The sequence below is a fragment of the Natator depressus genome, chromosome 13 (assembly GCF_965152275.1).
Source record: "Natator depressus isolate rNatDep1 chromosome 13, rNatDep2.hap1, whole genome shotgun sequence".
Classification (NCBI taxonomy): Eukaryota; Metazoa; Chordata; order Testudines; family Cheloniidae; genus Natator; species Natator depressus.
In genome coordinates this window covers 32,711,658-32,726,925 of record NC_134246.1, presented here as the reverse complement: position 1 = coordinate 32,726,925, position 15,268 = coordinate 32,711,658, and the positions used below count along the sequence as shown (strand labels likewise).

Sequence of the window (15,268 nt, the reverse complement as noted above, 5' to 3'; positions counted from 1 at the left end):
TAAATTGGAGAGAGTCCAGCGAAGGGCAACAAAAATGATTAGGGGTCTAGAGCACATGACTTATGAGGAGAGGCTGAGGGAGCTGGGATTGTTTAGTCTGCAGAAGAGAAGAATGAGGGGGGATTTGATAGCTGCTTTCAACTACCTGAAAGGGGGTTCCAAAGAGGATGGCTCTAGACTGTTCTCAATGGTAGCAGATGACAGAACGAGGAGTAATGGTCTCAAGTTGCAATGGGGGAGGTTTAGATTGGATATTAGGAAAAACTTTTTCACTAAGAGGGTGGTGAAACACTGGAATGCGTTACCTAGGGAGGTGGTAGAATCTCCTTCCTTAGAGGTTTTTAAGGTCAGGCTTGACAAAGCCCTGGCTGGGATGATTTAACTGGGAATTGGTCCTGCTTCGAGCAGGGGGTTGGACTAGATGACCTTCTGGGGTCCCTTCCAACCCTGATATTCTATGATTCTATGATTCTAATGTCCCCATCATTTTGGCAACAGCTACACAGATGCCAGTGTCTGGACATCACTAGGGTTGCTCCTGATTGCCAGCAGAAAAAAGGAGAGCAGAATGTTGCCCTTTGTGATTTAAGTGCAATAACACATTTATCTCGCTGCACAAAAATACACCTGCACAAAAAGGGCAGAGATGGGAGCCAGCCTCCCTGCACACACACTCGGTTTGTTCTCCTATCCCCTACACACACACACACTGAGCTGGGCTCATTTCCTCCAGCAAGGACACATACACCACCACACCTCCCTCTGCTCCCATTGTGTTCTGTCTGTATCAACAAACAGTCATTTTTAATATTACAAGTGACCCCTACAGATCATGTAAAATGCTGTGTGTTTCCCCTGCAGGATTAAAGCCAGCACCCCCTGGAGAGGAAGGGCCTCATATCCCAGTGCCTACCCTCTGACCAGCCAGTCCCTGCAGTCTGGGGCCAGAGCAGATCCCCCTACTGCTCCCCCAGCAGGGTCCTCCTCAGAGCCTCCTTCACTTCCTTGTTTCTCAGGCTGTAGATCAGCGGGTTGAGCAGCGGGGTCCCCACTGTGTAGAAAAGTGTCACAATCTTCCTGCTGCTCTCGGAGGCTGACGGGTTGACGTAGGTGACCATGATGGAGTCATAAAACAGTCCTACCATGGCCAGGTGTGAGATGCAGGTGGAGAAGGCCTTGTGCCACCTGGCTCCTGTGGGCAGCCTCAGCACAGCCCTGATGACAAGCCCGTAGGAGGCCAGGATGAAGAGGATGGTGGTGAAGATCATGACGGATCTCAGGGTGGAGCAGATCTGTTCAGTCCAGGGAGCTGGGGTGCAGGAGGCAGCCAGCAATGGGCCTGGGTCACAGAGAAAATGATCCAGGGTGTCAGGTCCACAGAAGGAGAGCCGGGAGATGAGGACGATGGGCACTATGAACCACAGGAAACCAGAGAGTCAGCAGGAGGCCACCATGGCCCAGCAGAGCTGGTAGGACATGAGGACGCGGTAGCGCAAGGGGTGGCAGATGGCCAGGTACCTATCTAAGGCCATGACCAAAAGTAAGAAGCACTCGGTGCTTTCCAGAGAGAAGAAGAAGTAGAACTGCAGGAAGCAGCCGTGGAAGGAGATGGGGAGGCCAAGGGACAGCAGGTCAGAAAGCATCCGTGGATGTGGCGTAGCAGATCACCAGCCAGGAGAAGTTCCCCAGCAGGATGTACATGGGCAGGCATTGGAGGTGGGGGTCCCGCAGCACGGCCCACACAATGCACAGGTTCCCTACCACCGTGTCGGCGTAGGCCAAGGAGAGAAGGGCACAGAGGAGAGTGCAGCTCTGCTGACTCAGGGAGGGGAAACCCACCAGGGTGAACTTGTTCTCCAGGATGGTACCATTGGCTGGATTCTTCAGGGGTCCAAGAGCTGAAAGGAAATAATCAACAGGGTAGCAAGGTTCTATCCAGAGATCTGGGATAGAAGTTGTAGTAGGGAATAGCAGACACACACACACACACAAACACACAAAGTCACAGTCAATCTCTCTCTCTCATACATATCACATTCCAAACTACCTGGGATCTGATGCTTAAACTGGGTTTATTCTGCCTTTTGAAACCTTTTTGGTTGGATAAAGCTCCTTCTATGAGACATTCAGCCAGCTGTTCTTCTTGGCCAATGAACTCTTGCTCCTCATTCCATAGCTGGATCAGCTTCTCTGGACCAGTCTAGGATCACAAACCCCATCTGTGCAGGTCAAAACAGTAGATGATGCTCAGAGAAGCACAGGGAGCTGATTTAACATTCCCTTCTCCCTGCACTTTGATGCTAAATTGAAATTTCTTGGGCTTGGGCTGCATCTTTAGGCACTTAAATCCCTTTCACATTTTGACCTCAAATCCCTTTTGGAAATGGGATTAGACTTAAGCACCTAGGAAAATTTTACCCCAAACCTTTCCCCATATCTAATTAATGAGTGACACACAATTGAATCAAGAGGACTTTTAAAAATCCCTTACCCTTTGTTTGGATCCAAGGACAACATCAGTCATGGACTGGCCATGAAGGCTCTGCAGAAGGAAAATCTAGATCTAATATAGTAAAATCTATATTAATATAGTGATATGATTAAACTCTACAAACAATCAGTAGATGTGTTTTAATGTATCGAGTTGGTTGATAATTATACTATTTATTATTTTATTGTTTATTTATATTGAAGTAACCCCTACGAGCCCCAGTCACAGGCTACAATTTTATTCTGCTAATTGCTGCACAAACACAGAAGTAAAACAAGGTCCCTGCTGCAGACAATTTACACATTATGTTTTCCACATTAGATTAATGTGGTAGATTGATTGAGTTGCAATTCATATTAATTTTGAGACTCAGAATGTAAAAATCCTAGATTTGATTAAAACATACAATTAATAACTATATTATAATTTTATTAAAATAAATCACTACCTAAGATATCAATTCCTATATTTAATTAAAATAAATTAGTAACTATATATGCTAACCATTTCTATCTTCAATTTAAATAATAAATGAATAACTATATATTATATTCATTACTTGTGTGATTAAAATAATAAATTAAGAATTCAATATTGTTTTCATTCCTACATTCAGTGGAAATACTTTCTCATTAATATTAGAGTTACTCATTAATATTAAATCCATACTGCATTGATTTCTAGATTCACTTCACATGTTAAATTAATATTTACATAGGATATGAATTCCTGTTATGATTAAAATAATAATAAATTCTTATTTTTCAAATTTTAACATACTAAATTAGGAATTATGTATTATTTTTGCCTAAATTTGATCAAAATCTTAAATTAATAAGTGCATTTTATACTATTGTCCTGAATTTATTAAAATGGTAAGTTAATAATGTTATGTTGTGGTTCCTAGATGTGGCTCCCCAGGCCACATATCAGTGAGACACTGGGCATCTGAGCAAGGACCACCCAGCCAAGCACCTGAGACAAGGAATGCTCGGTGCCACCTCAGAGCCCTGGCTCACCCCGCCCCCCCACCTCACCTCGTGTCCCATCTCCAGCTGTGGGCATCGCATGGTGCTTCAGAAGAAGCAGCTTAAAAACTAAAAAGGGAAAAAAAAAACCCTCTCCGAATACATGGGGTGGAGGTGTGGAAATTCCTTCCTGCCCCCTGCCAATGGCCGGCTGAAACCCTGAAGCATGAGCTTTAGGAACATAGAACATTAACTGGAAGTGAGCCCCGGGGCTGCTGAGACCTGCCCCGCCACCATCACAAGCAGCCCCATCATACAATCACACTCAAACATTGTGGGGGGGGGAGGGATAGCTCAGTGGTTTGAGCATTGGCCTGCTAAACCCAGGGTTATGAGTTCAATCCTTGAGGGGGCCATTTAGGGATCTGGGGCAAAAATTGGGGATTGGTCCTGCTTTGAGCAGGGGGTCGGACTAGATGACCTCCTGAGGTCCCTTCCAGCCCTGATATTCTATGATTTCTCTAACTCTCTCTAAAAAATAAGTTGCTCCCCCAACAACTCTTAGTGGGGGGCTGCTGCAGAACATCCCCCCTCTGATGGTTCAAAACCTCCTGTTAATTTGCAGCCTGAATTTGTGCATGGAGTGCTTAGTGCTTGGAGCAGGGAAGGGTGGGTGGTGGAACAATGCAGCAGCCACAGAAGAATCAAAGCAAGAATGAAGCTGTAGGTGAAAATTAGGGATCCTAGAAATCTGTCTTCCACAGAAAAATTAGGAAAAACACAAAATTTGCATTTTTGCAGAGAATTTTTAGGTTTTATATTTTGTAAAAAAAATAAAAACATATACAGCAGATGACATTCAATGTTGATAAATGCAAAGTAATGCACAGTGGAAAACATAATCCCAACTCTACATGTAAAATGATGGGGTCTAGATTAGCTGTTACCACTCAAGAAAGAGATCTTGGGGTCATTGTTGATAATTCTCTGAAATGTGCAGCAGCAGTCGAAAAAGGTAACAGAAAGTTGGGAATCGTTAAGAAATTGATAAGTAATAAGACAGAAAATATCATCTTGCCTCTATATACATCCATGATGTGCCCACATCTTGAATACTGTGTGCAGATGTGGTCGCCTCATCTCAAAAAAAATATATTGGAATTGGAAAAGGTACAGAAAAGGGCAACAAAAATAATTAGGGGGAACGGAACAGCTTTCATATGAGGAGAAATTAATAAGATTGGGACTTTTCAGTTTGGAAAAGAGACGATTAAGGGGGGACATGATAGAGGTCTATAAAATCATGACTGATGTGCAGAAAGTAAATAAGGAAGTGGTATTTACTCCTTCTCATAACACAAGGACTAGGGGGTCACCAAATGAAATTAAGAGGCAGGAGATTTAAAACAAACAAACGGAAATATTTCTTCACACAACGCACGGTCAACCTGTGGAATTCTTTGCCAGAGGATGTTGAGAAGTCCAAGACTATAACAGGGTTCAAAAAAGAAATAGATAAATTCATGGAAGATAGGCCCATCAATGGCTATTAGCCAGGATGGGCAGGGATGGTGTCTTTAGCCTCTGTTTGCCAGAAGCTGGGAATGGGCAACACTTGATGATTACCTGTTCTTTTCATTCCCTCTGTAATATCTTGCATTGGCCACTGTCAGAAGACAAGATCCTGGGCTAGATGGACCTTTGGTCTGACCCAGTCTGATTGTTCTTATGTTCTTAGTATCCTCTTTACCAGAGTCTCCATTATCCAGCTCTGTGTATTAACTGAACCAGGGATGAAGCTCTACGGATGATTGCAGTTTTTGATGATCCAATCTGGCTCCGGTCCCTATTAGATTGGATAAGCATGGTTACATTTTACTGGGGATAGGGAAACTAAAATTAAGTGTTCCATTTTAATCATGGAAAAGCACAGATTTTTATGTTTTTTTATCACAGAATTTGGGGTTTTTATCAAGGAAAACTAGGATCCCTGGTGAAAACCCACCTGTCAGTGATAACTCATCCTCCTCTCTCCCTGCCTCTTTTTTGAAGGATGCAGGGTGAGAGCGGTGTGATATCCGCTCTCTCAACTGCTGGGTCCCTGGGACTTGGTCTCTGGAGTGTTTAGGAGCAGCCAGATCTGGATTTGATCCCTGAAAGATCTGTGGACCCCCAGGGGAGTGCCAGAGAGAGCCCACCCAGCTTCACACACACACACACACACACACACAGATTTCCCCACACACATACACACAGCCCCCAGTCCCCACAAACAGGCCTTGGGGGTGTCAGGATGAGGCCACATTGAAAGACCCAGCACCAGCCCCTCGGTTACATGTTGAATCCCGGCCGGGGCTGGCATTACTAAGGCTGTGCTCTGTCTTCTCCCAGGTGCTGGGTTCTCTCGCTGTCTCCACACACAGATCAGGGGTCATTCCCTCCCTCAGACAGCATCAGGGACATACCGTGCCCTTCAGCACCAAGCGAGCCATCCGCTTGCGGCGCCCTTTTGTGGCTGCTCCCCTGCCATCCTTCCCCAGAGTTGGCTGCATCTCAGCACCAGGCAAAACATCTCCATGCAGTGTCGCTGCGTGGCTGTTACCAAGCTACCTTGCCCCAGAGCTGGCTGCATCTCAGCATCAGGCAAAACATCTTCATGCCATGTCACTCTGCGGCTGTCACCCAGCTGCCCACCCCAGAGCTGGCTGCATCTCACCTGTGCTGTGTACATTGAGTCAAATGGCAAAGATGTTTTATGAATACAGGCCAAGTGCAGACCTCGTGCTGTGGGGGCGATGATGTGTTTCTCCTTTGTCAAACCAAGGCAAAAGCATAATCCATTATGGGATCCCCATTGAGTGGGCCCTATACTCAGCCAGCACCTTATTAAACATTTTTCTTAATTAACTAGAAGGTCTCACACATCCCTGCTTCCCTAGGCCAAACTGTTCACCCAGCTGGGCCCTGTCCCTACTATGGCTGGCCTCTAGCCCCCACTCTGGCCAGAGCCCAATGGATGAGAGTGAAAACTGGAAAAACTTGCCCCTTAAAATCAGGCTTTTCCAGTTTTTTGCAAAAAAATAAACAGGGTAATCTCCTAGGGGTGGCTGGAGTGGTGGAGAGGGGCCTGGTGGGGGTGGGGGGAGCTGAATGGAGTGGGGGTAACAGTCCAGGCTTGGGGGCTGGATGACATTGGGATGATGAGCTGGGATGATGAGCCAGGCTGTGGGGATGGAGGGAGTAGGGGTGAGGGACCTGACTCTGGGGGTGAATGGTGTAGAGGTGGGATGGCTTGTTGTGGGGGCTGGGCAAAGTGAAGTTCAGGGGCCTTGCAGTGGAGGGAGGTTCTGGAAAGAGTGGAGGTGAGGGGCCTGGCTGGGGTGGGGGTGAGGAGTCTGGTTGTGGTGGCTGGACAGAGTGGGGTTCAGGGGCCTTGGTGGGTGGGGCTGGATGAACTGGGGCTGAGGGGCCTGGCTGGGGAGGCGGGGGCTGGAGTGTGGTGAGAGGTGTGGCTCTGGGGTGATGGATTGAGTGGGGGGGTGATGGGTGGCTGGGGGGAGGGCTGTATGGAGTGGGGAGTGGGGGGCTGGCTGGAGTGGGGGACAGGGACATGGCTGGGGGGGTGAGATGAGTGCAGTGAGAGGTGTGGCTTGGGGGTAATGGATGGAGTGGGGGTGAAGGCTGTGGTTTGTGTAGCCGTGCTGGGGGATATAGCTGTGGGAACTCAGAACGTGGCAATTCCCCCTGTGGAGAGCCACCTGGGGTGGAAGGCATATATGGGGAGGTCAGAACAGGGCTGTTCACCCTAGAGAGAGGGACTGGTGTGGCTGGGGTGCAAGGCATAGATGTGGTACCTTAGAATGGAGCGATCCCCACTATGGAGAGGAACAGAGATGCCCCTTTTCCCATGCTCTTTCTGCTTAAGATGGTCCCACCTCCCCTTGGACTCAGCTAGACCCAGGCTCTGCCCCCTGGACCCCAATAAACCAACTCCACAGGCTGATCCTGGGTGGGAATAAATCTCAGTAGGACTAGGAGACCCTTACCAAGCCCATCAAGGCCCCCTCCATCTGGACCTCTTCCCTATCACTGCAGGGCAGTAGTGACACCTGCCTGCTCTGTGCAGTGGGTCCTATGTGTTATGAGTGGGTTGGTTCCCAGCCGAGCAGGGATCCATGTGAATCTGAGCCTCAGTAGCTCTGCTCATTGCCAGAGACCAAGAGCTGAACAGATCCTGAAGACTCAGCTCCCCTCTCTGCCCGTGCCCCTCAGTCCTGATCACCATTCCCTCTAAGCTGAGCGTGTGTGCGCACTTGCACACAGATCTTAAACCCCGCACAAACAGCGAAACACTGAGCACAGAAATCGGAGCCAGGCCAAAATACCATTTACAGGCGACTTTTGACATTGTTCTCCTGCCATCTATCAACACAGCCAGATTCTACTAGCTGGCAAGGGGGGAAGGGAAAGGAGGGCAATGAATCGTACCCCTCCCCGCCAGCATTTCGAACATGTAATGTTGATCATGTCAGGACGGTCGGGACCCACACATCTCCACTTTCCTGCTTTTTTTACCCCAGATGCATGGACATGATCGGAGCTATGCACAAACTTCTGGTATCCTGATCTGAATGATCTCCCGTTTGCCCTTTTGCTGCGTCATGCTCTTAAGCGCATTGAAATGATAGTCATATAATAAAAGTTTTAATTTTAAATAAACCAGTCTGGTAAAAATCAATTCCAAAATGTCACTGTCTAGAGGTCTAATGTGTAAGAGAACAACAACTTCATTTAAATCTGGATGGCTGGATGAAACTATAGAGACGGTTATACCGAAGTCACATAGTGTAATGCTTCTTAAACTTTGTGAAATATTCACATATGATGAGGACAAAGAAGTGGTTTGTGCATATTATTGAGATGCCAGAGCTTTGGGAGAATTTTCAACCGGAAGAATGTGGAACGATGTATGGAAGTTGGATTTCTTAAAGAGTCATCTGTCAAATCCCTATATTCAAAATACAAAGACTTTGTTCCTGAAGAGATTGTTATAGTCAGTCGGTACAATGACTTCAAGTTTGCAGTAGCCAAAAGAATCAAAAGCCAATTGGTTTTAAATTTCCCAGATATGGTGACGTTTGCTCACCAGAACGAATAGTTTCAGGATCTTGCAAAGTTGATGGATATTGGAGGAACATTCCTAGCATCAAGTGCAGACTGTGAGCATGGCTATAGCTTAATGAACACTCTAAAAAACAAACTACGGAATCATTTACAAGTAGATCATTTGGACATGCTGATGTGTATTAAGAGTTACCAGCTGGATGGAGGACTGATAGATCTGGACAGAGTTTATATTGAATGGGCAAATGAAAAAAGATTGCAGGGAAAAACAGTAAGGTTAGTTTAGCAGTCTTGGACATTTCAACCAATAAGGAAATTAAAATGCATTTGTAATTGCATATCTTATTCTTGGCTGATAATTATTTATTGATATTTTTTTAGGAAAATTTTAAATTTAAAACCCAAACTCTTGTTTTTCTTTTTTTACTTATGATGTCTCTATCTGAAAACCCATATAAATTGACATAATGGCATACTTATTAAATTGTCTTTATTATATGTTTATCAAAATCTTTTTGGACATGTGTATAGAATGAAAGGTGAAAGTGGACACCAATGAGCAGAAGCCTATGGACTGATAATGATCATGATTAATATGTGCCTGATATATGCTCGTGATTGTCTATTAAAAAGATCATAAAGCGTAATGCTTAAAACTAACTTGTGCTTCATGAAGAATGGTTAAATTTCCTTTTTCTAAGTATTTAAAAATGACATTTATAAAATAACATGGTGTAAAACTATTATTATTACAAATTGCAAATTAAAACTTTTTAAATGTATAAGCATTTTACTCGTTTGCGCTTATTTGCCTCATGGCGCACAAATTTGAACTGTGCTTCAAAAATTTGCACAGAAGAAATTTTTTGCACACATGGCCTGTCAAAAATCCTGACCCACAGCTCCCACCCCTCGCTTAGCACTGGGATCTGTGCTGAGCTCTCTGACGAGATGAGATAACTTTTGCTTTGAATTGCCTGGCTCCAACTTTTCAAGCAGGAAGCAGTATCAAACTCTTTAATTGGCTTTGCCAGCAGCCCAAATCATCAATACCCAGAGCGAGAAATATTCAGACATCAAAACAAGCTAATTCCGCCAGGGGATTTGCAGTCTGAACTGTATGATTTATTAAGTGGCTCTAAGTCCCATGAAAGTTAGACAACCATCAGAGAAGGACAGCCTCTGTTAATGCCAAGAGTTGACACATCACAGGCAGAGGGTGTGAGGTCAGTGGTCAGAAGGCTGTACTGGAAACCAGGACTCTGGGGTTCTGTTACCAGATCTCAGAGGGCAGTGGGGTCCAGTAGCTTAGAGTGGGGAGGGATGGGTTGTCAGCACTCCTGGGATCTATATATTGCTCTGGGAGAGAAGTGGGAAAGTGGGATCCAGTGGCTTAGAGCAGGGTGTGGGAGTCTGGACTCCTGGGTTAGAGTTTAAGGCCAGAGAGGATCACCAGATCATCTCGTCTGACCTGTAGATCACAGGCCACTGACACCACCCAGCAGCTGAAATTAGACCAAAGTAGGACAGTGCTTGGAAGGCTAAACTGTGATGTGCCACAGGCAAAGAATAGTAGGGATTGATGTGCACCATTCTTTAAGGCCCCCGCAATGGCAGGGAAATGATTAAAGGAGATACACCCAGCTAGTCATAGAATCATAGAATATCAAGGTTGGAAGGGTCCTCAGGAGGCCATCTAGTCCAACCCCCTGCTCAAAGCAGGACCAATCCCCAATTTTTGCCCCAGATCCCTAAATGGCCCCCTCAAGGATTGAACTCACAACCCTGGGTTTAGCAGGCCAATGCTCAAACCACTGAGCTATCCCTCCCCCCATGGCAACTGACCTGCACGCACAAGCTGCAGAGGAAGATGGAAAAACCCACGGTCACTGCCAGTCTGACCAAAGGGGAATTCCTTCCCACCACACATATGGCGACCAGTTAGACCCTAAGCATGTGAGCAAGAACCAGCCAGCCAAGCACTCGAGACAGAGAATGCTGCCTCCGAGCCCTGGCCTACCCCATCCAATGTCCCATCTCTAGCCCTGGCCTACTCTGTCTGATGTCCCATCTCCAGCCGTGGCCATTCCTGATGCTTTGGAGGAAGAAAATGTCAATAGAAATTTTTTTTGGTGGGGGGAATCCCTTCCCGACCCCTGCAGGTGACTAGCTGTAACCCTGAAGCATGAAGCTGGAGGGCAACAAAAATTATTAGGGGGCTGGGGCACATGACTTATGAGGAGAGGCTGAGAGAACTGGGCTTATTTAGTCTGCAGAAGAGAAGAGTGAGGGGGGATTTGGTAGGAGCCTTCAACTACCTGAAGAGGTGTTCCAAAGAGGATGGAGCCAGGCTGTTCTCACTGGTGGCAGATGACAGAACAAGGAGCAATGGGCTCAAGTTGAAGGAGGGAGGTCTAGGCTGGATATTGGGAAACACTATTTCATTAGGAGGGTGGTGAAGCACTGGAATGGGTTACCTAGGGAGGTGGTGAAATCTCCATCCTTTGAGGTTTTTAAGGCCTAGCTTGACAAAGCCCTGACTGGGATGATTTAGTTGGTGTTGGTCCTGCTTTGAGCAGGGGGTTGGACTAGATGACCTCCTGAGGTCTCTTCCAACCCTAATCTTCTATGATTCTATGAGCTTTTAGGATCATCAGACATGAACCAAAAGGGACCTTATGGGTTGCCAAGCCCTGCTACCCCCTCCTCCCAATCACAAGAGACTGAATCAGAAAATCCCACACATAAATTTGTCCAGCTCATCCTCAAAATGAATGAAGTTGATTACTCCCGTAACTCCTGTTTGGAGGGTATTCCAGAATCCAATTCCTCTCATTGTTAGAGAGTGTCTTCTTCTTTCTGTTCCCTTTCTATGGGAGGGGAGTGGAGTCTAGTGGGTTAGATCTGGGTGCTGGGACTCCTGGGTTCTATCCCTGGCTGTGGGAGGCAAATGGGATTGAGTGGGTTGGATCGGGAGATAGGGGGTGTCTGGGACTCCTGGGTTCTATCCAAGGCTGTGAAAGGGGAATGAGGTCCATAAAAAAACAATATACAGCTGTCGTGATTTGCGTCTCACCTGTCCGTCTCTTGACATCACAGGGGTTGCTCCTAATTGACAGCAAAGAAAATGAGAACAGAATTTTTCTCTCTGGCTTTAAGTGTGAACATACATCTATCCAGGTAACAATCTTGAAATACAGCTGCACAAAAAGGGCAGAGATGTGAGCCAGCCTCTATACACACACACACACGCAGCAGGGCACATACGCCCACCTCCCCCCCCCCCCCACACACACACACACAAATCCCACCACCCAGCTCCCTTTGCATTCTGGTTGTATCATCAAACAGGCATTTTTTATACTGGGAGTGACTCCTACAGATCATGCAAAAAGCTGTGTGCGTTCACTCTCCAGGATTGGAGTGAGCAACCCCTAGAAGGAAAAGAACTCATATCCCATTGCACACCCCCCTGACCGGCCAGTCCCTGGAGGCTGGGGCCAGAGCAGAACCTCCTACAGCTTCCCCAGCAGGGTCCTCCTTAGAGCATCCTTCATCTCCTTGTTCCTCAGGCTGTAGATCAGTGGGTTAAGCAGGGGGGTCGCCAGTGCATAAAAGAGGGTCGCCATCTTCCCGCTGCCCCCTGCAGCTGACGGGCTGATGTAGGTGACCATGCCAGAGCCCCAGAAGAGGCCCACGACGGCCAGGTGCGAGGAGCAGGTGGAGAAGGCCTTGTGCCTCCCGGCCCCTGCGGGCAGCCTGAGCACTGCCCTGACGATTAGCCCGTAGGAGGTCAGAGTGAAGAAGGCAGCACCAAAGATGATGAGGGAACTCAGGATGTAGGTGGCCAGTTCAGCCTGGGGAGCTGGGGCGCAGGAGGAAGCCAGCAGTGGGCCTGGATCACAGACGAAATGATCCAGGGTGAGGATGCAGAAGGAGAGCTGGGAGATGAGGATGACGGGCACTACGAACCACAAGAAGCCGGTGACCCAGCAGGAGGCCGCCAGCACCCAGCATCTGTGGGGGGACATGAGGACGGGGTAGCGCAGGGGGTGGCAGATGGCCAGGTACCTGTCCAAGGCCATGGCCGCGAGGAAGCAGCACTCGGTCGTCCCCATGCAAAAGAAGATATAGAACTGCACAAAGCAGGCATGGGAGGAGATGGGGACCCCGGGGTTCATCAAGTCAGAGAGCATCCGGGGCATGGTGGTCGTGACGTAGCAGATCTCCAGCCAGGAGAAGTTCCCCAGCAGGATGTACATGGGCAGGCGTTGGAGGCGGGGGTCCCGCAGGACGGCCCACACAATGCACAGGTTGCCTGCCAGCGTCCCAATGTAGGTGGAGGAAAAAAGGGCACAGATGAGATTGCGGCTTAGCCGGCCCAGGGAGGGGAAACCCAGCAAGATGAACTTGGTCACCGGGATGGTGCCATTGACTGGATTCATCCGGGGGCCCTGGAGCTGAAAGGAAACAATCAACAGGATTCTAAGGGGCTGCTCAGAGATCTGGGACTGGAGAGGGGTCTAGTGGTTACCGCAGTAGGGACTCGCGCACACAGCCACAGTCAGTCTCTTTCATACATCTCACATCCCAAACTCCACCTCAGAGCCCTGGCCCAGCCCACAACATCCCATCTCCAGCCATGGGCATAGCCTGGTGCTTCAGAAGAAGCAGATTTAAAAACCAAACAAACAAAAACCTCTCAGAACAGATGGTGGAAATCCCTTTCTGGCCCCTGCCAATGGCCAGCTGAACCCTGAAGCATGAGGTTCAGGGACATAGAACATTTACTGGAAGTGAGCCCCTGGGCTGCTGAGCCCTGCCCTGACCCCACCATCACGAGCAGCCCCATCATACAATCACACCCATATATTTGTCCAGCTCACCCTTAAAACTAATTTGCTCAACTCCACAACTGCTACTGGGAGGCTGTTGCAGAACATCCCCCCTCTGATGGTTAGAAACCTCCTGCTAATTTCCAGCCTGCACTTGTGCATGGCTGGGTTAGTGTTGGAGCAGGGTGGTGCGGGCGGCAGAACAGTGCAGCAGCCAAGGAAGAATGGGAGCAAGAAGGAAGCTGTGTGTGAAAACCCACCTGGCTGTGAGATCTCAGCCTCTTCTCTCCGCCTCTGCTGTGAAGGGAGCTGGGCAAGAGGGGGCTGATATCTGCTCTCTGACCCACTGGGTCCCTGGGACTTGGTCTCTGGGGTGGGTAGGAGCGGCCAGGTTTGGATTTGATCCCTGTATGAGTGCCTGGGAGAGCCCCGCCAAGCCTTCCATACAGCACTAATACAAACATCCCACACCGATTTCCCCTCCCACATACACACAGCCTCCCCCCCACACTTGCTCTTCCTCACACACATCCCCACCCCCCAGCCCTCCCACAATACACACACACACACACACAGAGACCTCCACACACACAGCTCCCAACTCGCACAAACAGGCCTTGGGGGTGTCAGGATGAGGCCACATTGAAAGCTCCAGCACCAGCCCCTCGGACACATGACAAATTGAAGCCCAGGCTGGCAGTACTAAGCCAGTGCTCCATCTTCTACCAGGTGCTGGGTTCTCTCGCTCTCTGCACCCACTGAGCAGGGTTCATTCCCTCCAGTAGACAGCAGCAGGCACAGACACTACACCGCAGTGCCAGGCGAGCCATTTCCTTGCGGCATCCTTTTGTGGCTGTTCCCCTGCCATCCTTCCCCAGAGCTGGCTGCATCTCAGCACCAGGCGAGCCATCTCCATGCAGTGTTGCTGCGTCGCTGTTACCGAGCTACCTCACACCAGAGCTGGCTACATCTCAGCTGCAGGTGCGCCATCTCCATGTAGTGTCACTCTGCGGCTGTCACCCAGCTGCCCCATCCCAGAGCTGGCTACATCTCACCTGTGCTATGTACATGGAGTGGAAGGGTGAAGATGCTTTATAAACACAGGGCAAGTGTAGACCTTGCAATGCAGGGAGATGATGTGTTTCTCTTTTGCCAAGCCAAGGGAAAAGCAAAACTCCGAGCTTCCCATAGTGTGGGTCCTATACTTAGCTGGCACCTCATTAATCATTAACTAGAAGGTTGCACACTTCCCTGCTTCTCTAGGTCAAGCTGTTCACCAGGCTGGGCCCTGTCCCCACTATGGTCAGCCCCAAACCCCCACTCTGGTCAGAATCTAATAGATGAAGGTGAAAACTGGAAAACTTGCCACTTAAAATCAGGTTTTTCCAGTTTTCGCCAAAATAAACAGGGTAATCTCCTGGGGGCTGGCTGGAATGTGGAGAGCAGCCTGGCGGGGTGGGGTGGGGTGGGGCGGGAAATGGGGGGTTGGGCCGAGTATCAGCGAGGAGTGTGGCTGGGGGGCTGTAGAGAGTGGAGTTGAGGGACCTAGCTGGCGGTGTGGGCTTGATGGTGTGCAGCTGGGGGGCCTGGCTGGGCGCCTGGACAGATTGAGTGTGAAAAGCCTGGTTGTGGGAGCTAGACAAAGTGGGGGTGAGGGCCTGGCTGGGGGAACTGGATGGAGTGGGGTGTGAGGAGCCTAGTTGTGGGGCTGGAAATAGTGGGGTTCAGGGGCCTTCCTGGGGGGGGGCTGGATGGAGTGGGAGGTAAGGGGCCTGGTTGTGGAGGCTGCACAGATTGGGGTTCAGGAGCCTTCCTGCAGAGAGGGGGTGCTGGAGGTGAGTGGCATTGCT

The 15,268-nt window shown here is 48.7% G+C and overlaps 1 protein-coding gene and 1 pseudogene across 1 annotated transcript; both read right to left on the bottom strand.

Moving 5' to 3' along the window:
- Window positions 1-959: 959 nt before the first annotated feature.
- On the bottom strand, window positions 960-6,011 carry LOC141997689 (olfactory receptor 11H6-like; annotated as a pseudogene).
- Window positions 6,012-12,098: 6,087 nt separating this feature from the next.
- LOC141997572 (olfactory receptor 11G2-like) lies at window positions 12,099-13,040 on the bottom strand. Its single transcript, XM_074969964.1, has one exon. The coding sequence runs from the start codon at window positions 13,026-13,028 to the stop codon at window positions 12,099-12,101; it is 930 nt and encodes a 309-aa protein (XP_074826065.1). The 5' UTR covers window positions 13,029-13,040.
- Between the last annotated feature and the right edge of the window lie 2,228 nt (window positions 13,041-15,268).